Genomic DNA, 24860 nt, shown 5'->3' with positions numbered 1-24860 from the left:
TTCTCATCTAGTTTGTTTATACTCGTGGGTTCTCATCTAGTTTGTTTATACTATTTACACAAAGATAATAGATTGAAGATACTACTTGAGTATCTTCAAGTAATGAATGTGCAGAGATGTTCAGACTTTTCAGTAGGATCTCCTTTAATAATGCTCCTAAGACATGGGTGTTCACCATTTTTTAGGGGAGGAAATGTGCTTGAAGATAAATGCACGTTTTTGCTGTCCTTTACACCCTCAGTGTCTCAGATTATGCATTTTAAGAGAAACCAGTAGGTTCTTTAACTCTCCTGTTCACGTCATCAGGAAGAGAATGCAAATGGTTGTAGGTATGTGGTTGCTCTTTTTGTAGTGGTTTTTTTTTTTTTTGGTGGGTTTTTCTTTTTTTTTTTTTTTTTAGGATGAAAGACTCTCTTAAAATCAGTAGCTGTTGATGAGATGCAGGGGAAGTGGATGAATTCACATGAGTATGGTTCCATGAGATGAGGCTCCATTGGAGTTGGCTCTTTGCTGTGGCGGGGGGGGAGTTTTTCTGCTTGTCTCTGTCCTCACCTCTTTGCCTTCCTGGTCTCAACCACTTGCTCCTGCCCCTTGTGCCAGTCCAGTCACGTTTCAGAATATGGTGAGCTGTTACAGCATGCCACTTGGACGAAAACTAACCAGCCAAAAATATTTTGTAACATTCTACAGTCTTGTTGAATTAAGGTGACTAACAGAGATTTGACAAGCTTCAAAGCTATCAGAGAACGTATTGGCTGTACACCCCAAAAGTGAAGAGGGTAAGGGATGTGAGTTATAATATGAGATATGAGGGATAATGGTTATGAGACCACAGCCTTTGGGAGCAGTAAACTAGCCCAGCCTAACAGTTCGAGGAATCACACTGACAGTCAGTCTCTTTTCTGGTTCTTGTCATAAATTCATGAACTATGGAATCTCTGTTTGAAAGGATCCAAAAGTAGGGCACACTTGAAAGCCTAGTCAGCTTTGTTCTATGCTAGCGGCTGGGGAGTTTGTGCACAAACGTATGAATGATGTGATTTTCCTGAAGAAATTACTGAAGTGTTCTGCAAATATCAAGTAAGGTGATGGACACACTATAAAGAAAATACATTTTGCAAATTCTGAACAGTTGTTCCAGTCTGCAAAATTTTGAGTTCTGACTTTTCTCACTCCTGGTAAGTTGATGAAAAGTAGCAACATTCCAGCAGGTTTCATGTGCACAAGTTCACTTGAGCATAATGCTTCTCTGCAAAGTGGGACTGTGACAAACTATTTTGTTGGGGATATATACACCACAGCTCTCCATTCCCTTTATTCTGGTTGAAGATGTTTTCTTTCTTCTGTAGTAGCAAGGGCTTCTGTGTTCTTTGTCAAACAGGGCATCTCAGTGTCGTAGTAATACTGAAGTGGGTATCGTAGAAAAAACAGACATACACTGCATGGCTGGTATGCCTTGCTTACAGTGTCCTCCAGAAAGAGCAAGTGCAGGTGGGTGTTGTTAATTAGAAAGAGAAAACTTTAGGGAACTATGACCATGAAGTGAAAATCCTTCAGAAGGACACTCCTAAAATTTATGCAACAGTTTTTTTAGGGGTTTGCTCAGCAGAACAGTCACCACAATCTCAGGTGAGTTTAGGAATGAAAAACTTGTGACATCAGAGACCTGAGTATCTAAAATAGTTTGTGGTCCCCCCTGCAAAATAACTAGAGAAGAGCTCAAATGAAATGTGGTTATTCCGAGTTTGTGGTGTGTAGTGACCGTGAGTTCTGTGAATTGCAGAGATCATCAGTCGTACAATTTTGTGGTTTATGTTCTGTATTTCAGAATTCAAATCTTCAAAAGTCTCAACTCATTTTTGTGGTCAGAAAAGAGATGTCAGAATATCCCTATCCCACTTCCCCCGATATTCCTATGAGTAATATAGTGACGGAGCTAATCAGGTTAAATCATTAAGTTCAATAATTAAAAAAACACAATGAAATAACCCCTTTGCTGTCACTCATTCAGAAAATACTGCAAAAAAGAGTTGAGAAGAGAGCCCAAGGAAGAAGGCTGCATAAAAGAGGCTAGGACATACATCTTTGTTACGTAGTATTGTGAGGCTTGCAAAGCCTATAGCTCAGTCATAGAAAGTTGAAATACAGTCTTGGTCCCTGTATCTACCCTCTTTGAAGACTGTTGAATTAGGTAGCTAACCTAATTCAAGGTTTCAGCATTTTTGGATGAAAGCCTGTGAGGAATGTCTGTCTTCCCTGTTTCTTTAGATGATGTTGCTAAACATGTTTATTGGATTCACCGGGTATTGGAACATTAAAACATAAGTAAGGAAGAAATTTCTTTCCCCAGAATATTGTAAATATGGCTTGAGCAACCTGCCGTGGAGGACTAAACTAATGCCATTTTGTATGAATTTAAATGTAAAATGTAAATTATAGGACATCGTATTTTCAGTATAGTTTTGGTTCAGTCACGTCTCTCATGTAAATGACGCTTTCACTTATTAGTACACATGAACATTTACTATTAGTACTGTCTTATGTAGTGAAGCAGTGGCAAGCACTTACATTAAAAATAACATCCTAAAAAATACAGGGATTAAAATGAGACAAGGGTGCAAGAGCCCAAGCCGAAAAGGATACAATCTGAAGGGAGTGGGGGAATCTTATTAGAGAGCTAAAATAGCAGCAATATTTTTAATTTCACAGAGAATACGACCACTGTTTAAAACAAGGACAGGCATGTTTACTTTTAAGACAATGAAATCTGAAGTCTTAACTGTCTGTGAATAGGTGATAAGAAATGACTGTCTTGTTATCATGCTTCTGGCTGTCCTGTGAGATCTGTTAACATCCCCAGGAATTCTAGGAATTTCTTTACTCTTCATTTGTTATGCTTGAAGGTTTCTAAACGTTTGAAATAACTGCTAAATTAACATAGTTCTTTTTTTTCTTTCACTGTTCTATCATCTGTTCATTGCAGCCATAGACATCCGTGTTATCTGCTCATAGCTATGTATAAAATAAGTGTTTCTTGTCAAGCAGGGATTGTTGGTGCTAAAGGCTTGATTAGAGCTGGCTATTCAAATGTATGCATAGTTGTAGCCTATTAATCTAAACCAAAGTGGGATACTAGGGTAGTAAATCTATTTGCTGGTTTGGGGTAGTGTGGGTGTCAGACTATCTGATGAACTATAGAGTTGGTTGTTTCTGTGGGCTACTTTTTGAAACTGTGTGGTTTTTTTTTTTTCCAGTTTTTCATTTATTGGTGTAGAGACTGCCCTCTGCCGTGCTCCCCACCTAAAATAAAATGTAGGTCTTGCCAGCACTTAGGAGTTGCTCAGAAGTGTTTAAAAAACATAAACTCTGTCAGAGCTTTACTGGTGATACAGATGGCAAAATAGAAACAAAAGTTAAATACTATATTATTGAATTTAAAAATATGCTTAAATGACCTTGGCAAAAGTCTTAAGTTTTTCTGTGTGTAGGTGATTCTTAGCAATAAGCTTCTTAAAGCCTACTCTGATTTGTTTCTGTTGTCATTACTTCTCCCCAGCACGTCTGTAGTCACCCCAGCTGAAATTTTATTCCCCCCTCATGTCTATTTTTCATTTGGTCTAAAAAGTAGAAATTAAACATTGCTGATGTGTAAGTGGTAGTGTGTATTAAAAACAAAGGGAATTGTGCTGTATGAGAAAGATGTTTATCCTTAGTGTTTTCAACAATTGTTTTTAGTCTCAGTCAACTTTGGAAGCATTTTAATTTTTTATGTAACCAAGAAAAAAAGCATTTCTACTGTGGTGGAAAGTCAGATTTGTTAAGACTAGAGCAAGAGTCTTGTGCAGTGGTTCTGCTTGACCTGTGCTATCACTTTTAACTGATTAAAGTGTCTCATTACTGAGATACTAATCAAGGAAGATTGCTGATAATAGAGCATGTAACTTGTGTTTTTCAAAGAGAGATTAGTAAGAATTTAAATAAAATTTAAGTGTTCCTCCCTCTTCATATGACTGCTATGTTATTTCTTTTATGGAAATCAGCCTGTTCAATTTCTTAAAGCTTAGATCATGCTTATTCTAAGGGATGTTAATTTCCTAGATCTAACAGATAAAATATATTATTAAAAGTAATCTACCATGGTGTATCCTACATATCTCTTCAACTGATTTCACTCACCTGAATCACTGAGGATGTGTGTTTTCTAATGACTGATGTAAATAGAACAGTTGAAGTGCTGTACTAGAGAGGTTTTATTGGCGTCACTACAGCTGCTTATTGAGAGGTTTTAGCCGTCTGTTGACCAAGCTTGATAGAACTCACAAAAAGTCTTTTTTAACCTCTGCATTTGGATAATTGTCTCTGTTTCTAACAGGGCTGGAAGACAGGCTGCCACGGTTTCAGAATCTGGGGAGAAGCAACGGAGCGAGCTGAGGAGCATTGTGGCATGGCTGGCATCTGACGTAAGTCCTGCAGCTCCTAGTCCGAGTGTGCTGGAGCAGACAAAGCTGCTGCCCTGGGAGCCAGCAGCACTGCAGTCCGGTTCGCTGGGGGAATGCTGATCCCTGCAAACAGGGGGCTGCAGCTGCCTGCCCAGGGGAGCAGGGGGGTAAACATCACCTCCCTGGGCCAGTTGATTGACCAGCCACTATTTTGGACATTTGACAATGAAGAAGAGTACTTTGAATAACTATAACAGTTACAAATCTTGCATTTCTGCTTTTAATTTTGAGGCAGCAAGAATTGTTTATCCAAACTCCATTGCCTGTTGCGCTGGGTAATTAAATTAAATGTGGCCTCTTTTAGAAATACATCTAGTAGTCTGATATGACTAAAAGTTAAAACAGTGACTGCAACAAGAATAAAGGGTAGTATTACACTGAATATTTATATAAAACAGTCTTTGGATGTGCCTTAGAAAGCAGTTTAGACTTCTGCAATGAAACTGGTTAAAATTCACACTCATTTGTTGTGTGCAAATACACAGTGAAATTAGGTGATATACTCTGTGTGTGTCGTAATTTCATATAGTTTGTACACAGAAATTGCAAAGGTATCTTGCATATATTTTACTGCAAAGGTGCAGTTCCTGAAGAGAGGTCCAAGTGATGTGGCTGTTGATTGACATGATGTACGCTCTTATTGGTCCATGTTTTTCATGGAAAACACTACTTTCATATCTGTTCTGTAGGTAGTAGCTCCGTATCTTTTGTAGTTGATGGTGTAGACTGGGCAGTTCTTGAGCTGTTGCTACTGCAGATAAACAAGCCTAATAAAATTGTGTTTTAAATAGACCACAGTTCTTAAATGTAATATCAAAAATACGCTTACAGTTTCCCATGTTTGCATGTCGAGCAATTTGTTTATGCAATTCATAAGACTGGAATCTAATCTTAGCATCTGAATTTTCAGTTTCTCTGTGCTTTAGTGTTGCAAGTTAATGTTGTTATTGCTCTTGTACAAATGTAATTTCGAAAGCACTAACAATGAAAATTACTTTCCTTTTGAGGGTTTAGCCCTTTTTGGTTTTGATCCACATATCTTGCACATTTAAGTGAGCATGGAATGTTAAAACCTCTTGGCATGTCTGAAAGCCCTTTGAAATACACATGTTGAACTAAGTTCCTGTGCTCGACAGGTTTTATAATGAACTCTGGTCTGAAATTATTAGAAATAAGTCAGCTGGATATTAAAGGAAGAGTTTTCTTCCAATAGCAAGTCTAAGCTAGAGCTTGTAATTAGAGGAAATCATATAAAATATTGTAGACTAAAAAAATCAACCAAACCATACCAGAAGTCACAGTCTTGAATGTGTTGCGAAGTTAGTGTAAAAAGGTTGGGTTTTTTTTTCTATTACAGAATTTTTAAAACTAAGAAAAAGACTATTGAGTTGTCATAAGTTTTGTAACTTTAACTCACTTTTGAACATCAGGCTGCTCCAGTCTGTACCAGCTATTTCAGGTACTATTCAGCTCCGTAGGAGATATGTGAAGTGTTTTCTACCTTAAACTTTAACTCTCATCAAGTAGTGGTTAATTTTATGCTGTGCAACATAGTTGTGTTTTCCTTTATGTAACTGGCTTCCAGGTCTCTTAATCTTGAAGGTTCTCTGGGAAACTGCGAAGAAACAAATGATGCTTGGGATGTGATGCAGGGGGAGCTGGGAATATTTTTTTTTTTTCCTACACTGAGCTTCCATTTGTGGAATTGCTAAAATGTTTTACTTTGTTATTTTGCAATTTTTATGACTTAGGTTTTGCTTGCTTAGAAATCTGAAGTACTGAGTAAAAAATACCACAAGGCACACTGTTATGTCAGCCATTAATAATGCATGGTAGAGATCTCCAGCATAATTTTATGCTCATACTATTACAAAGTATGAGCACACTAAGCATACTTAGTAATTCAGATATCAGGAAGCATCTTGTGTGCGATTTTAATCTAACTTTTAATTCACTTCAGCAACCTAGAATTCCTCCTCCAGTTGTTTTTAATGAGTATTTTAATGTACCATGTCTGTCATAGTATATGGCTTTCAGCTGATAAATCCTTTTCACACTGCCTGATGTTAAATATGTATTTCTTGTGTTTATAATATAATTACAGATGTAGGTTGGGTTTTGTACTCTCAACTGTGCCAAAATTAATGAAATTCAGTTGGAGGTAAGCGCTGAACTCCCTTGCAGTCATTTGGAATTTGCAGCTTTAATGAATTTTAAAAAGGGAACTATCAAGTCTAATCATACTTCTAGCATTGAAAGAATTTTAAACACCACTAAAATGTAACACAAAACCTCAGCCTCCAGAAAATGTCATTTTTGTTCTTTGGAAGTTGCTGAAGCAAAACAAATTTAATTTTACTGTACAGAATTTAGTTGTTAAAGCAATTAGGATTGCTATGCACACCAGCCACAGCCCCCAGGAAACAAGTGAAAACTTAAACCACCTTACAGCACTTCTGTTTCTGTCCCTGTCAGTTTGTATTTTATACTGGCATCTGTCTTGCACACCAAGATGATTGCATTTATGTACGTTTGGTCTTTGACAGCGCTTTTGGGGTCCGTGCTTTGTTTAGTGTGTTGAGGGTGGCTAAAGAGATGATAGAAACCTGACATTGCTAGGGGTCAGTATGAAGAATGATGTGTGCCTTGTAAAATACAGTATTTTTGAGAATACTAAGTATAGTTAGTAAGACAGTAGTGGTTTTTTCTTTAATTTTGCTGTTTTGAACTTTCACCAGAAATACGGCTTGTTTGTTGTTCATAATTACTTCACAGTGAAATTCTTGTGTGATGCCTGATGGCGAGCAGAGTGACTGAAGTGCTCTGTCTCAGTAGCTGTACTTAGGCTGGCAGTTTATACAAGCACTCCTCTCTAGGGCAAAAATTTGAATAGTAAAAGCAATCTGTGCAGAAGAGGCTTTCACATGTGCTCTCCAGGACCGTATTGGTAAGACTTGTGATACGAAGTTGGATAGAAGACAGTCATAAATCTGCTTTATTTGGAAAGATCTATGTGTCATGTGGAAACACTAAGGTTCTCCTGTTTGCTCTCAGCAGTTCAAAGGAAGACAGTCAAGGCCACTATTTAACCCTATTAAACTTTGAGCAACCAAACTCTGTGTAACACAGACTTGTACGTATCTAAAGAGTATAAAAATTGTTCATACCAAGTTCTACAGTGGAAAAGAATTCTGTTAATTCCAAATATTATTCTATGTATGATGCAGTAAAAATCAGTATTATGGAGTATGTCTGTAAATTTTCCTCCTTAGTATAAGAATTAATGTAACAAAATAAGCTTCTCTTGGGCTGAAAAGCTTGGATGATCCGTAACTTGCAATGAACAGACTTGGTATAGCAACCTTCCCTTCTTGTTATCTTGAGATTTTTAAAATTGCAAAAGAAACCTTCAGAAAGAAAAACCAAGAAAACTGTTTCTGAAATTATTCATCATAAGACTTTGGATGCCGTGCTTATTGGTTAGAATAAAATCTTCTGCTCCTGGTGCCTGCCTCAAGCTGAATTTTATTTTTAACTTCATCTATACCACACCTTAACTTGAGGACTGAGTTAACATTTTACCAGTGTCATATTTTACATTTTAAATTCCTTAGGGCCATTGTAGGGAGGGACTTCAGAGCTGATCTGATTTTTTTTTTTTTTTTTTTTCCTTCCATGCTTATTTCATTTGTTGCACTTGGGCAGTAGCTTTTTTCCAAAACTGTTGGGAGATGAGGATTTATGATGTCTGAAGCAGACTTGAGAAAACAGAAAGGACAGTGGGCTTAGGTTTGGAAGGGATCACTCATTATCAGAGGTTCTTTGATTAAAGGACATTGTTCAGCATTCCAGACTTGCAGCATGCCTATGCTTTTATGGATTACCAACTAGTTATATCTGGGGTGGCAGGTTTTTATGGAGGTGGTTTGATATTTTGGTAATGTCAAATTTTAGGCTGTCTGATAAGTGATATTTCATATAATCTTTTGTATTATCTGAGAAATTACTTTGCATGTACGGCTTATTGCTTGCTTCAGAGATGTCTAACTTTCTAGGATATCAAAAATATTTTCTATCTAAAATTCTCCTAAAACGCTTAAATTTTGATGCTAGTTTTTTGAATATTGCTGTTAAGGTGTGACTACAGGACAACTCTACGTTTCTTGTAACTTTTGTTTCTTTCTTAACTGACTTAACTCAGGTCTTAAATACTGAAAGTGAGCAGCTATTATGACCAGCCACTTAAATGTCTTGGTTACTCTGTTCCAAGAATGTATATACCCTCTGCATTTTACATGGAGATTATACTGAAAATGTAAGCAATGTTACTAATGGTTGCCTATACTAATATTTACCTCAGATTATATATTTGTTTCTCTGGTCTTCAGTGCTTGCTAACGAAACTAAACAGATTTAAAACCTTCTGATTCTGTATACAGGTACATGAGTTTTTGTTTTGCCCTTTTTCTGAGTTAATCTCAGAAGATACTCTTTGTTTTAGGTAGCTAGTACTCTTAAATTTGATGGAGGAAATGTAGCTAGCCCTACCTTAAATATTTTTGATCAGTTATTAAGTATTGGCCATCAGCTTCATTTTCTGATGTGTAAATTTATTATCATTAGTGAGTGTGACATTATTTATTATATTTGATTAAGTGTTATGATGGTATGTTTAAAGTTGCGTATTACTTCTTGCATATCCTTAGATAGCGTTTTTGACTTCTTTAGTGCTGAGTAAATGGATGTTATTCATTCTCTCAAATTTTTTTTTACACCTTTTAGTTGTACTGTACAGACTGAGGAATGTGAGTTTTCTTTCAGCTTGTCAGAGTTGGAAATAGATGAATGTAACTTTCAAAATCTCAGTCTTCAGACAAGCTATAGCAGTACAATGCACATGAGAGGGAGAACTTGAATTGTCTTCCACCCACAGTTAAATTAGTGTTCTTTGTACCCAATGAGACTTCCTTGGTTTGGGATTGGTATTTCTATGCAGTGAAGCTGCTTTTACAGAAGGGGAAATGTGGCTTTCTGAGGATCAGTAATTGTGAGCTCCAGTTAACTGTGCGGTACTTGCACTGCTAGCCCCGCTACTGTGCAGCTTTTGATAGGCTTTCTTTTGTTGCCTGAAATTTTTCTGAATGTGGGAATGTTGAGCATTGAAAGAATCTTTATATATCAGTGCAGTGCAATTAAATATCTTTTAAAGGCAAAGAAGAATTTTTACTACCATAGAAATGCTTTAATATTTACTACTTGGAAGATCTTAGTAATAACTGGTAGTAGCAGCTAGACAGGAAACAAGTGAAGAAAATTGGTTTGATGTTGCTGTGTGTACGCTACTCATGAAAATGAAAAGCTGTACTTCATTTAGAATTGCAAGCTGGCAGAAACTTGTGTAGGAGTTTCTATTGCTGCTCTTCCAAAACAGTACTATTGATATTTAATTTTCTACTTAATTACAACATAAGAATCCTTACCTTCCTCCTCCAAACATAAACATTTGGGTTAAGAACATTGGTTGGTTGAGTTTTTTTTATCTTGGTTCTTCCAGTGTATAATAAAACTTTGAGATATTTTATAGTATTTCCTTTCACTAAATTAAAAAAAAAAAAGGGAACTTGAAAAATTAAGTGTATTGGTAATACTGTACCTAACTATTTATCAATTTTATGACTTTTTAATTGGATGTACTGAAGATAACGTATCATTGGCTTTGTGACTGCTTTGACCAGGAAATACAAGAGGCTTTAGCACTAGTTTGAACAGTGCTCTTTCTCTAACATTGGCACTTGAAGTTTGCTACAATGTGTGAAACAGATTTCTGAGGGCTCTGTAGTTCTTAGCAGGGAAGGAAGCACTGTGTAAATGTGGGGGAAAAGTTCCGTTGTTCTGATGCCTGGAGAGGGCACCTGGAGAACTCTTAGTTGTTTTCCTATTAATGCAGTTATTCACTAACTTTTTTTAAAAATATTTTTCATTAGGTTTTCTTCCTGGATGTTTCTTCAACTGTCTTGCGATGGAAAAGAAATATTTTTGAAGTTATAATGGATTTTACGCAACATCATAACGAAAACTGGCCTAATATCAGCATTTCTGTTTGAAGGGAATAAGCATAATTACGAATAATCATGACAACTTCTCATATGAATGGACACATCACAGAAGATTCTGATAGTGAAGCAAAAAATGTGGATCTTGCATCTTCTGAAGAATCTCAGAAGCACAGAGAAATGGCTGTTGATTGCCCTGGGGATTTGGGCTCTAGGATGATGCCCATGCGGCGGAGTGCTCAACTTGAGCGAATCCGTCAGCAGCAAGAGGACATAAGGCGCAGACGGGAAGAAGAGGGAAAGAAGCAAGAACTGGACCTTACTGCTTCCATGAGGCTAAAGAAATTAGCACAAATTCCCCCTAAAACTGGAATAGATAATCCAATATTTGACACAGAAGAAGGAATTGTTTTGGAGAGTCCTCATTATACTGTGAAGACACTAGGTAGGTAAAATGCAATGAATGGACTAACGGAGAAAATAATTAGTTGATATAAATGTTGTTTCAGGCCACTGAAAACCTAATTTAGCTAATTCTTCCTATACAGATTTAAAGTCTTCTGGTCTTTTGGATTTGTGGTGGTTTGGGTTTTTTTAGTCAAGCATCAGGCTGTGTTGCCTCAGCAAGTGGCTTTTCAAAACCGATCCATTTGGGGAACAATTATCATCTACCCTGTAGATAACTAATGAATTCAGTGGATGTCTCCATCCTCTTTAGGCTGGGGAAAACCATGCAAATAATACCCAGTTTTATTATGTTTGATGAAGCACAGACCAGAATACACAGTGAATAAACACTTTTTAAAATCAAAACACAAGGGTTTTTAATATTTTAAGAGAAGCATGATGGTGGCTTATTGTTCTTGCATTATCAATTGTCACCTAATATAATTTACATTTTCTTTTAAAGTTGATAGTGAAATCTGCATTGATAGTGAAAACTTGCTTACCTTGGCACTTAGACATCGATAAAGATGTAATGTTTGTAATTTTTGAAGAAATAGATTCTGAAATTCTTCATTTCATAGCTGTGATTGCTTTAACTATGCATGTGTAGAAAAAGTTTCTAACTTTTCTTCCTCAAACATAAGTATCTATTTATCTAAAATGTGGTGTGTCACTGGTGTGAAAAAAAGCCACCGGGCATTTGTAGGAGTTCAGATTTCCAGATCTATACCTGCTCGAAGATGCAGGCTGCTTTAAAGAGGTGCTTTTTTTTGGGGCTGCAATAAAGGTTCTTGCTATTCTTCCCTATTGGCTGGTAGTTGAGAATACAGAGTGGAAGACAGCTATGAAATTGCTAATTTGGTTTTTTTTTTTTGCTTCATCTTTAGTATTTGTGTGCCTGAGCAACATTTCTGCTAAAGACACAGCTCTATTCCCTAACCTCTGGCAATCCTTATTGTACAAATCCCTGTTTAGGAAAATTTAGGTTGAAAGGGTCATCAGGAAGTGATCCTGTCCAGCCTCCTGCTGAAAACAGAGTCAGTTTTGAACAAGGCAGATGTACCTTGTTTTAGTGCAGGCCTTGTCATCTTCTGTCCAAGAGATCTCCTTGTAAGAAGGAGATTCTGTATTTAACTTCATTAGGTGTTATTTGATTGTGAAATTCTCTTCTTAGAGGGAAAACAAAGCAGAAGATACAAAGATTGATGTCAAACAGTAGAAGTGGCTTCTGTTGGGACTTGCTTAGCCACAGTGGCTAAAAGCTCTGAAGACTGACTACAGAAGGAATAGGAAATTGGAACTAGGAAAGGGAGGAAAGAGTGGCTTGGAGTTAGACTGCTGACGCTAGGTTTCATGCTGGAGATGCTGAGAATTAAGAGGGAGGCCTAGGTGGAAACCAATGGGCAAAGAAGCTAGGTATGGAAGCTGGTAGGAATGACAAAGGGGTCTGGCAAGCTTGAGAACCAGTAAGGAGCTGGGGCAGACTTGAAGCTCTTTGATCAGGAGAAGCAATGGTGGAGAAACCACTGCGATGACGAAAGGCTACCTTGAAAATGTCTTAGTGTGGGTATAAAGTGGGTACAGGCCGTGGGTGAAGCTGAGAGATTGTCAGAGAAAGACAGTATTTGTGGAAAACTGGAAGGAGGTAACTAGGTATGGCTCAGCAAGAAGAGAAGGGTGGAAATCAGTGTGATTGGAAACTAGGATGGGGTGAATACTTGATGTAAGAAGAAAAGCACCAAACACTGGAGACAAGAATATAGAGATGTGTATGTGGAAAGAGTTAGATTAGGAAATAGCAATATATGGTATAAGATGCATCTTGAAGAAAAGTGACTATACGAGTTTGTCCATGAGGACAAACATCTTTTCATTCTTGTAATCGAGGCTTGAGTCTTGTCATTGTTCTGCTGGCAGCGTATTTCTGTAAAAACACAGTAGTAAATTGCATGATTTAACTAAAGCTACTCCCCTCAGTGTTTGACTACCATGAAAATCAGAAACTAATGATGTCTGCCTCTACTCTGAATTGCAGTAAATAAGGCTTAAAAGTATGTGCATAGAGCAGAAGTTTTAACTAACTTGCAGAGTGAATATCATCTGTTCTTTGAGCTATAAAGACAAGGAGCTTTAGGAGATCCAAGTAGACTAAATCGTGATATAGCCATATATGCACCAGAGAGCTGAGTTAGGGCTTCACGGGCATCTGCTTCAATCAGAGAAGTCATGACATAATATTGACAGGCGTACAAACATACTACTGTTATTTCGTTGCCACACAGAATTACAGTAACAATTTGGATCAGGTAGACTTAAGATTTAAGAAGAGAGGATTTATGATAGTTCAGCACTCCTGTTAGAGTGGTACTTTCAATTATATTCGACCATGACGTTGAGTTGCTGCAAACTTTAAAAATAGTATGTTCTAAATGAAATGCTGTGATTTTTCAACCTGTATAGTCCATAAAGAATCTCTGTTCAGTCGTTGTTGCTGTCGAAAACAGTCATAATTTTCAGTTTAACAAAGTGCTTCTGCAGCAACTTGGCCTCTTCCAAAGTTTTCCTCCGCTATTAAGCGTGTCCTCTTTTCCAGTTTCTGGATTTTTCATTCTAACATCTGATGCTTCTGTTGAATTTCAAAAGAATATTTTTTTTTTTATTCTGAAAGCTGTTAGTTCCTGATTAGTATCAGGGCTAGGTATGTTGCCTTATGAATATATATATGCACACACAATATGTTTTCATAGAGGATTTGAGTCCATTATCATTAATACTTCTGCTTTTTTATTGAATACCTGAATTGGAGAGGCCAGATTTTTTAAAACTTACAACTTTCTGGTCTCCAAGAAACTTGCTAGCCCATAACATTGTCCAAAGAGTAACTGCTAGTATGTGAAATTTTTTGCAGTTTGTTTGGTTATACTGAATTTCTGATCTACACTGCTTCTGACTCTTTCCATCCCTTCGCTTTTACTGTCTGAGTAAGAGTGCTTACTCACTTTCACAAATCTCTAAGCTTTGTTAGGACAATCCCAAATAAACCTGGGCAGGTGCTAGCGAATTATATAGATGTTAAACTACTCTTGTTCAGTCTTTCTTTAAAAAAAGTTATTTTAGTTTTGGTTTTTTGTATGTGTGTTAATCCATAAAGCCTCTGCTAGCGATATGTGTTTGAAATAAGAATATTGACCTTACTGTCTGTATTTTTAGTTTTGAAAGTATTTCATAAGTGCTGATGTCTAATTTGGCAGATCTTTGACAAGACTTTTATCTCTTCATCTTTTTAAAAAAAAAAGCAGACTAGATTAGAAAAATTGGCTTTTATTTATAAAAATAAAACAGGACGCTTAATCAAAACAATTTTAAAGGGCATGTTTGTTATCAAAACAACACATGATTTAGACAGCTGTCTTAATGGAAATAACTTCCCATGCACCTAGAACATGTGCATAGAAGTATTTAACTGGCTTTTTCACAGCAGTATGGTTTTATGAAATGCAGAAAATATTTTGTTTGCTACAGTTCATTCAGTTAATTTAGTTAAATGAGAAACTGGCATTTCATGTAAGTAATCCTTTTGTGGCTACAGTGAAATTTTTTTTAAGGGAAAAGCTGCCTATTTTTTTTGGTTTTTTACCTTGGGCAAAACCTTAACTTCTATAAATACATTATAAATAAACTTTTAGAAATAGTTTTGGATGAAATGATACTTTTCTTAGCCCTGTGATTCAAGTAATATATGGATCATTAGAGCGCTAGTACCAGCACATAAAGTACTCCAGAGAGCTATAAAAAAACTCTTGGGAATTAAGGTATTGGTGCTGACATATAATAAAGCCAATTATATCTTCTTAAGTCTGCTGTTCGTAACTTTTTCTTTAAGGTGATAAACAGCAACTATTTTCTGTTCTTTTTCTAATCTAACATGTTAAGCTGTGACCACGGGTCCTCCCCTGCAGTTGCATACTTTTGCCCTGGCAGTCTTTTGATTAATGCATACATTGCACAGTGCTCAGTCACATTCCAGCCATTTCATAGCCTAATGGAAAAAAGGCTGCAACACTTCTTGTAAAAGAAGACTTTAAAAAAAAAAGTAGTCGATTCTTAATTGACCTGCGATTAAAAAATGGACTTGTTCTGCAAAAGAACCCTGACATTTTTCTGTGAGTAAATGCAGATGTTAGTCTTTTACCGAACTTCTTTCCTCAAGACAACCCTTTCAGTAGGAAATGTCTAGAGATCGAGTCTTTTGTTAGCTGGCATTTATTTATAAAAAACCAAAATCAACCAAAAAATCCTGACTGAAATCTAATCTGCGATTTAGAAGTCAGAAACAGGAACCTAGAGAGGGTTAGGCATGCATAAAGCCAGATTTGTATGTGGTTTTGTGTGTATGTTTTTTTAATTAAACAGGTGATGAGAAAATGGATTGCTAGCTTTGTGGGAATATTTAATTTCACTCCTTTCAAGCACTATTTCTTTTTTAGAATTGTGACGAGGAGGGTATTTGCTGTTTCATGGTTTGCATTTGGTACAGGGCTTTTACATCCAGCACAGATGAAGATGAAGATTCAGGGTAGAAGGAAATTACACCAGGAGGAGAGTACTGTGGTACTTCGTAAGAAAGGGTGTCATAGAAGGAACTACTTAAGTGCAGAAGAGAGAAGATGTAGAGGCATCTAGAAAGAGTGCATATTTTTATCTTTTTATCATAGATATAGATATCTATCTTTCTGTAGGAATTTATATCTGTATAGAAGATGTATTAGAAAGAAATGTGTATGTATTTATTTGAATTCTCAGATATATAAAGGGGGGGATAGTTCCAAAATAATTTAATAAAATAATTTGTGCATAGGAAATATTAGAAGTTAGATGCTTCACTGTTCTTTGGATATGGTAACGGTAACACCAGAATTTGGGGTTGGTGTAGGGGTTTTTAGCTGAACAGGTATTACTAGGAACTTTACAATAATACCCGACTGGTTTGCACTGTTGGGCTTTTTTTCTTGCTTGAAAATAGTGCACTTCCACAGATTCAGGAGGACCAGTTGCTGAGATGCTTTGGTAGTCTGCCTGCTCCACTATATAAGAAATTTGCCAGCTGACATCATCCTATTTAGCAAATATTCTTGCTTGTGGAGTGTTCTTTAGCCTTCTCTTCAAATGGCATTTCCCCTGTGTGATAGGCATTATATTTTGTATACAGTTCCCTAGTGACACATTGGCTGCCTTAATTAGTGCTGTGAGCTGTGCTGGATTTCACCTGTGGAATATCCTGCACAGCCAGTGTCCGTGCTTTCTGTGCAGCTTTTGTACTGCTGCCCTTTGTTTCCTTGGTGGCTACAGGAAGAAGCCCTTGACCTTTGGTGGGTAGGATGTTTTTAGCATGTGTGGAATGGTTTTGGAGGGTTTTTTTTTTTCTATTGTCCTGCAGATAGCAAAGTACAAGAGTAGTAGCTCTGGATTGTTTGCTTCCGTGTATTATACAGAAGACTGACTTGCAAACTCAAAATTGAAAACACAGATGTAGGTATGCTTTGTCTGAAATGAAAACCATTAAACTTGGTTGAAATGCATATTTTATTAGGCTTTATGGATTTGATGTCCCCATTTGTCAGCCATCTTAATTCTGTGCTCAACAAGTTTGAGCAGAACATTGCGTTCAGTGTGCTGGTGAATTTGAGATTAAAAATAGGTAAAGGAAACTTCTTGACAGAATGTACCTGTGTTAGCGATCAGTATCTACTGTGATTTTTTTCATGTTAAAAATACAACTTAGCTGATGTCTTAAATAACATCAAAATAGGAATGCTATCAAGCAGCTCACAATGAATAAATGAAGGTTGCGAAAACTTAGAATTAAAGCTGATATTTTAATACCATTAAGGGAGATTGACTTCAGTATCAAGTGACAGTTTTAAAATTTGGGATTTTCTTTATTTTTTAAAAATACTGGGATTCAAAATTCTAGCTGACTTGAGTTTATTAAAATAAAAAGTAGCTGACCGGCTTTTTGAGGCTGAACAGACTTTTTTTTTTCAGATAATGTGTGAATGCATACATTATTTCAGGCTCAAAACATCCACTACTTGAGGATTTCTTACCTGGGTTTATACACGTTATAGGTATGATTCATATTTCTTAGGTAGTTTCTCAATCACTTAATATTGAGAAGTGACATTTTGCAGAAATCCAGATTTGTTTAAAAAAATGTAAATTTGTTGACAGTCTTTAAAAAGCACCTTTAAAGCATCGGGTTAGTTCTTGAAGCTCAAGAATGTAGTACATGTACAGTATTCTACAAACACGTAGAAAACAGTTATTGAAATATGTTAAAATACTTCATGGTCCAAGCAGAACTCATGATCTTGTAGGTAAAAATGTGGACTTTCTTCTGGTGCAGATGATTTTCAGAACTCTGACCATAGATAGCATTTTTTTCATCCTTACCTTTTTATTTTAATGTGCTAAGACTGAGCGTATAATTTTGTCTAGAAATTGAGTGTGGTTTACTTATCAAATACTCATTCTGTAAGTAAGCAATATTTAGTTGAGAGACATATCTGCTATATATAGCAGATAGGCATGGAAAGATGTATCAAAGTAATAGTGAATGTTCAGTGCATTGACATTATTTAGCAAAGGAGTTATTTTCATATTGCAAAATAGTCCTCTCCCATTTAGCTATAGATGAGCTGCAATTACTGGATATTTTACGTATTGGTAGTTTCTTTCAGAGAAGAATTGCTACTGCAGTAGGAATTAAATTTAAACAGTGTATCAGCTTTTTAATTTCTCCTTTTGCTGACTTTGGGTCCTTTTTTTGATTCAGATACGCTCTACTAATAAAAGAGTGAATAATGGATAACTATAAATTTACATACATCATTGCTAATTAAAAACTGAACGGCAAATTTTTTTTTGTAAAAATCTTACTATAAACATTACTTAGTTTTGAATCTTATTAACTCATACCTTATTTGTGTTTTTTTATTTCCTAGAAGTGGAAGAACTGTTAACTTCTCTTAAGCATATCCAGCACGTTTTGGTAGACCCTCAGAGCCAGGAGGATATCTCTCTCATTTTACAGCTTGTTCAAAATACTGATTTTCAGAATGCGTTTAAGATACACAATGCTGTTACAGTGCACATGAACAAAGCCAGCCCTCCCTATCCTCTCATCTCCAATGCACAAGAACTAGCACAAGAGGTATGTACAGTATGCATCTCTGTGATATACATGAAACCTATAATCATAGTTGTTGTTGAAATATGTACTTGTCAAGCTTGTCTGAGTTACTGAATGTTGAATATGAAAGGGATTATAGTAGTCACTGTCTGCTGCATCCGGTTTTTCCAGATTTCCAAACAGTAACCAGAAAAATATTTTGGGGATAAGAACTCATAAGGCACTATCTTTAAACATAGGAAAAGGGAGTGGTTATGAAAATCTGACTCTTTTGCCTTCATTATTCCAAGCATTCAGGAATTGAAATACAGTTCTCTCTTATTGTGACTTTCTTCTGAGTTGAGATATTGTTCTTAAATTGAGCAGCATCTCTGAAAATACAACCATGCTGGAAACAAGCATTCTGCTTTAAAGTGAGCAACAGATCCCTTAATACTTAATTTTGATGTTTTAATTACTGCTGTGATGGTCAGATAACAATTTTTGTCTGACAGATGACAGCTCTTTTATAAGATCTGATGTGTCTTTTAGAAATGATTAAAAAAGACTTCTAGAAATTTACTTGAGCAAGATTTTTAACTTTAATCTTTTCAGTCAGATCTTGACTGAAATACTTTGACAGTTTCAGCCAAGCTAACTTCTTTCTTTGAGACTTACTCACTTGAATATAGATGGGTAATACCCGTATACAATAGTTCTATAAGCATTAGTAGTAATTTACAGGACGCTCAGATACAAAGTTGCTGTGAACAGAATGAGTTTTCACATGCAGCTGGATGAAGCTATTACCCTCTGAGGTGTTGCTCAATTTTATTTTCATTTTCCATGGTGCATGTATATATTTGCAGTGAAGTGTGGCTACACCTTATACAGATACGCATTTGTTAACTTTAAACTAGCTAGCCTGAATCAGTGTAAGAGTAGTGCTGTAGCGTTCAGCAAAGCCAGATACGGAGGTTGAGTAAACGTTCCAGCATTTAGCACCCAGTGAACCAAACTTATCTGTTCAAAACTGGCTCAGGTGCACCAGCTGGAGTATACCTGAGCTGGTACATAGCCTTCTCCAGTTGCTCAAAGACACATCACTCCAATTTCAGTATTTCAGCAAGTTGATTTTTATTTTTTTATTTTTAGCTTTTTAGTATCTGGCTTTCTTTCTGCCTGAAGCAATTTTATTTCAACAGGTATTTCTACTCCCCTTCCTTTTTCTAGACTTTAAACTTATAAGTCAAGGAAAACAGCATTGTAGCAAGCTTGAAGTTCTTTTGCAGAAGGAGCTACTGATTCTTGAGGGACATCGTTTAAATGTTACCTAAAGGTGCAGTGTGCTGATTAAACTGCAGCTCTGGATTTTCCTGTTTAGGTTAGTCAGTGAGGTTGTGCCAAAACCAGGTAGGACTGTGTTACATATGAGCTTCTCTCTGGCTTATTCATCAGCCTGGTGGCTGTTACAGGATCCTCACTACGCTGCTTCAATGTCTGTAAGCTGGAAGGAACCTTTTTGGTTAACTTCTGTTTGTAAACTACTTCCCCAAGCACCCACTTTGCACAGGCCTAGTTTGGGATTTCATTCAGATACAAACTAGGTTTTGAATCTCCATTTATAATATAGGATAATACAAATTTATTTCTTAAGAAAGCTTTTTTTTCCTCTTTCATGGATATGATGTCCTTTTACTTGCTGCTTAATAGAAGTTTCCAAGAAGAAAATACGCCTAGGAAAATTCTAGGTCTGTTTTCAGATTTTCATATTCTTCCACATCTTCCCTACCCCTCACCTTCCCAATACATTCCTCTCTTCTTTCAGGTGATTTGGTAAATCCTAAAGTCAGAAGGTGCTGCAAGGCCACGGTTGGTTTGGTTAGGTTGGTGTTTTTTTTTTTTTTTTTGCTTCTTAGCAATTCATAAAAAAGGTTAAGCATAAAGAAAATATTTATTTAATCTAAAATTTTTAAACTGATGGAATTTTTGTCATCACCCCGAAGACTATTACATAAAAGGCAAAACATATACCTGTACTCATTTTGATTCTTTATCTCTCATCCCTGTCTTGTTCAGCCTTGAAATTCCTGAAAAGTCTATATATTGCGTATGTCTGTTCCCATGTTTCGATGTAATCTAGTTTCTCAGTGATTCATCTCCTGGTGTATTTAAGTGACTTCTGTTTTGCAATATGTTAAACAGCATCCTCAAATGATTGAGCCAGAAATTCAGGACACATACTTCTGTGACTGACAGAAGTGTCTCAAGACACCTTTGAGGCCTCTGTTCACATCATTCTGTACTTGTAATCTTGCCTGAATAGAAGACTTTACGCTTATTTTTTGGATCCTTTATTCCTTTTGGATAGGCTTTTATCTTATGGTAGCAGTATGGGAGGAAATTATTTCTGCTTCAGAAAAAGTTGATTTGGCTTTTGGATATTTTTGGTTTGTGTAGTGGAGTTTTGGTGGTTTCTTTTATTTGGTTGATTTTTTGTTTTGGGTTGGTTTTTTTTTTTTTGGTGGTGGTGGTTTGGGGGTGGCGGTGTGTGTTTGTTTTGTTTTTTTTTTTTTTTTTTTTACCCTGGCAAAATGTCTGTCTTGCATGCCCAGCTTTTTTCTTGTGTCTCTTGCTTTTTCTATCCTTAGGCACAGGAGGCTTCCCCAGAAAGCAGTTCAGCTTGTTTACTTCAGGGTGTTTTTGAATAGGCACTTCCAAAAGCCTGGATTCAAGATACTAATGTCTTGATGATAAAAGCCACAAGACATTACAAGAAAGAAAAATAGCAGATACATGCATAACATTAATTTTAAATGGCAGGTAATGCTAATGTGCATATTTTAGTGCACAGATCATCAGTACCAGTGTGCAACTCTGAAACTGTTTTTGGAGTGCTGCATGTCCTAATTTAAAGCTATAGACATCTGTTTTGTCTGAGGCTTTATGGTGTGGAAGAGAACTTGTTCTAGAGCTCATGCTTCTGTAACTCTAACAGGAAAAGGCAGTTTGTAACACAATTTCATATTGCAACATGAAACATCCTCCCTTTAAAAAAAAATTAAAAAAAATTTAAACTACACTTTTGGAAGTGTGCTTAGGGGACAACTATCATTTGCTACTCTGAACTTAATTAAGAAAATCTGTTTTCATTCTTCAGTTGATTTGCTTTTATAAAATGTAATAATGCGTATGAACAGTATGTGGTGAAAACTTCTTCATTTTGAGTTTTTCTAACCATTAACAGTTCATGAGAGTGGAATAGCACATTTTTATTTTCTTTAGGGAATTCTTAAAATTAGTAGCATACTTGTACTGTTAACTTTTCCCACAGATTCTGATAACAAGGCACTAAGAACTCGAGATTTTTTTTCCTTTTTTTTTTAAAGAAACTTTAATTGAATTTAAAAGGTGGAATGAAGCATTTGAGCTTAAGGAATTTTACAGAGCTAATCTCCATGTAATTTGGTGTACTCCAAGTCTTAAATAAAAATAGCCAGTAAACATCAAGAGTAATTAAATTGATTTTAAATCCATTTAAACTTGACCAAGGTGGGGGCAAGGATTATGGGAACATGGTCTGAATCTTGACCTTGTAAGAATATTTGATGCAGCATTCAAGACAGTAAGTTTTGGCTTGTAACAGCACACATCAAATACCTTAAAGATGTTCTTGCTACCAAATATATATATAAATATATAGGCTCAATTTATATGGAGTATGTTTCTAAAGGTTTCAGACTTGCTCACTTCAGCAAGTGCAGGCAATTAAACTAGATCACTGCTTCTGAGAGGATGCACTGGAAGCTTGTAACTTTTGGTATAAGTGCCTTACAGTGTGTGTGTGTGTATGTTCCCGCTGACAGTCTTGCTCACCTGAGAGTAAACAACAACAGGATTTTGCAACTGTGGTTAAATTCTGAATGTTTTATATCACTCCAGTGTGTGCCTCCACGGTACGTGCCTCAAAATTGTAGTGTGTGTAATGAAAACCAAATTGATAGCTTTTTAGGGGCTACTTGAACTAGAGTTAACAAAATTAACAATAAAAACTAGGCTGAAGAGTAAAGCAAATAGTATCATTGCCATGTATTTAGTGCAGATTGCCTGTGCTGTCTGTAGTGTGTCACTGCTGGAATGACAGCCTACATTCAGATTTCTTCACCTGATAAAACTGTGGGATTCATTGCCATGAGTAACGAAGCAATCTGGCATGCGGCAGTACTGGTGTAATAAGTGGTGTATATAGCAGCCTGAAGCTTTCCTAGTGCTTCATTAACTAGGCAAATAATAAATATATCTTTCTCTTAAAAGGGGGGGAGGAGCTATTAAAATTTTGAATAATTGAATTATTCAAAGCAGAAATTCAACTTGAACGAAGGGTATTCGCTGCACACAGAATGACTGGTTGGGCCTGGCTGCCTTCTTTTCCCCTCTCAAATCCCCAGCCTCTGACCTTGCATTCAAAAGGTTGTCTTTCTTGCAGGTCTTCTAACTTGCTTTCTAAGTAGGTTTTCCTGTAAAAGGGTCATAAAGATTGGATAAATAAGGCTTTAAAGCTTCTTGTAGCTTCTTCAAGAAAGGAATTGAAAGTCCCTTGAAAGTTAGAGACCTTAAATAAGCCTCTATGAGAGTCTTTTGTAGAGAAGAATCTCTTCTTTCAACACAGGAAAATTTGCTAGTGAGATTTATCCTTTATAGTGCTCTGCTACATGGCATCCTAAAATTCAGGCTAAGCAGGGCATAATAGCTTCCTGGGCAGTTCAGAAGCATGACTCAGGCCTATATGAAGCTGAATTCTTTTGTTTCTCTAGGGTTTTAAAGAAATCTGTTAAAAAAAAAATATATATCTAAATCTGGCTTGTTGTTTGACTTCTCTAAGCTACATTAGGTTTGCTCACCATGAAGCATGTTCTAGGGATGTGAGAAGAAAGGCTTTTGGAGGTTGTGCCAGGTTTGTTGCTAAGCACAGGAACTTGTTCCATGTGACAGTGTTTTGTTGGCAATATAAGGATCTTGCTCCATGGGAATGGTTAATTTAGGAGTTTCTGCTAGAATTTAAAGTTATGTTTAGTGTTTCCAGTACTGTCATCTGGTAGCAGCCAAGAGAGTTGCTAGCATATCTGTAGGTAATTGCTCCTAGGCTGGAGGCTCTTCAGACTTTTTGATATTGTTAGATCACACAAGAAGCTTCATTATCTTTGCTTTGGAACTTGTGGCTTCTTGATTCTCTGTGATGTCACATTACCTCATCCTTAAGAGTTTTTTACTCTTGAAAAAAAATGTTTTTCATCCCACTGAAAGCTGCTGTTCTGATATTATAATCTGCTTTTGATGTCTCTGAATTCATTTGTGCCTTTGGTCAGATTAGGCCAGAGGATAATGGCTGCGGAAAGTATCTTCAGCCTTACCTTTGGGTAAGAGTGACTTCCCTGTTTCTTGCTTTCTCTGTAACCATACCGGGATTTTCTAGTATTTGCAAGAAATGATGGCAAGAAATGTATATTTGGTAACTGTATGAGAAGGCAAACCTTTTTAGGCAACTGAAGCTGCTTGAGCAAAAACTGTTCTTGTGTTAATGTGGATTATTTTGGAACCAGCCAAAGAAACCTGGTTTCCTGGGGTCTTTTGAAGTTTTAATTCATGCTCTCTGAGACAGGGGCTCCAGGATATGTTGCAAAACCTGCCTTGGAATCTTTGATTTTGCTGTTGGTAGAAATAGTTTGGGCAAAAATAAACCATCAGCTTTTAAGGAAAAAGGAGGCAAGTCATGTTAATGAGAAATGAGTCCACTTTAAAAGACCCAGCATATTCACATAATAGATTTCATTGTGACTGGTTTCACTATCATGTTCCTTTCTAGAGTTTAAATTTTTTGTGCGTGCACCTTTGTTGTAGCTGAGCTCACAGCTAGTCTCTGGTATTGACAAATCTCTGTGGTGCGTTGGATACCAGCTTAGATTTGGTAGACAAGTACTGAGGCGAGATGTGCTGGAGAAGTCCTGTGGTCTCATTGCGCGTGTTCCTAATGGGTACCAGATCAAGTTCAATCAGTGTCACAATTACATGGATATACTTTACTTTCAGTAAAATGAATAATTGCAGTTAGGGTTTTGTGCTTGATTAGTAGAGGGTGAATTGATAAATTACTGGATAGATTAAGAGTTTTACTATTTGATTTCTTTTTAGGTACAGAGTGTTTTGAAACCCAGTCACCACAAGGATGGGCAGGAGCTAAATGCTTTGCTGAATGCCCCTCACATGCAGGTAAAACAAAATGGAACTTCGAATCTAATAGATTTACGTCCTGGTGCTGTTTTCATTGTGACTTTTTTGCAAATGTCTTGGGCTGACTGGGCAAGGATGGATTTTATGCTTCAACTCTGTGCAGATCTCTTAATATTTTTCCTAGGATGAGGAGTTTCCCATTTCCAGCAACTAATGGAAACTTGCTAATCAAGCATATTGCACGACTGTATTCAGCCCTTGCTACATTCTACATGTATTACAGGGTAATTTGCATGTAAACAATATAGCAGGAGATCAGGTGGGTCAGGGCAACACAAGAGCTGCTTTGCTTATCTGTCATCTTGTTTGACAGCTGTTTCATGCTTACCCTAGGGTCCATAAAGGAAATTTTGTCCTGTAGTGATGTTGTAAATCTATGAGTAGTTTTCACTGCAGTAACTT

At 36.6% G+C, this 24860-nt stretch overlaps 1 protein-coding gene across 1 annotated transcript in view; it reads left to right on the top strand.

The window, feature by feature from the left end:
• The window catches only part of PALS1 (protein associated with LIN7 1, MAGUK p55 family member), a 56272-nt gene that overhangs the window by 17764 nt on the left and 13648 nt on the right, over window positions 1-24860 (top strand). The window contains exons 2-5 of the mRNA XM_074149271.1: window positions 4373-4460; window positions 10484-10997; window positions 18004-18212; window positions 24360-24437. Coding sequence (XP_074005372.1) covers window positions 10631-10997; window positions 18004-18212; window positions 24360-24437 — 654 coding nt within the window. The 5' untranslated portion in view covers window positions 4373-4460; window positions 10484-10630. The remainder of the gene's footprint in view (window positions 1-4372; window positions 4461-10483; window positions 10998-18003; window positions 18213-24359; window positions 24438-24860) is intronic.

This window comes from Numenius arquata, chromosome 6 (assembly GCF_964106895.1).
Source record: "Numenius arquata chromosome 6, bNumArq3.hap1.1, whole genome shotgun sequence".
NCBI lineage: Eukaryota > Metazoa > Chordata > Aves > Charadriiformes > Scolopacidae > Numenius > Numenius arquata.
This window is presented reverse-complemented; position numbering and strand designations above follow the sequence as displayed.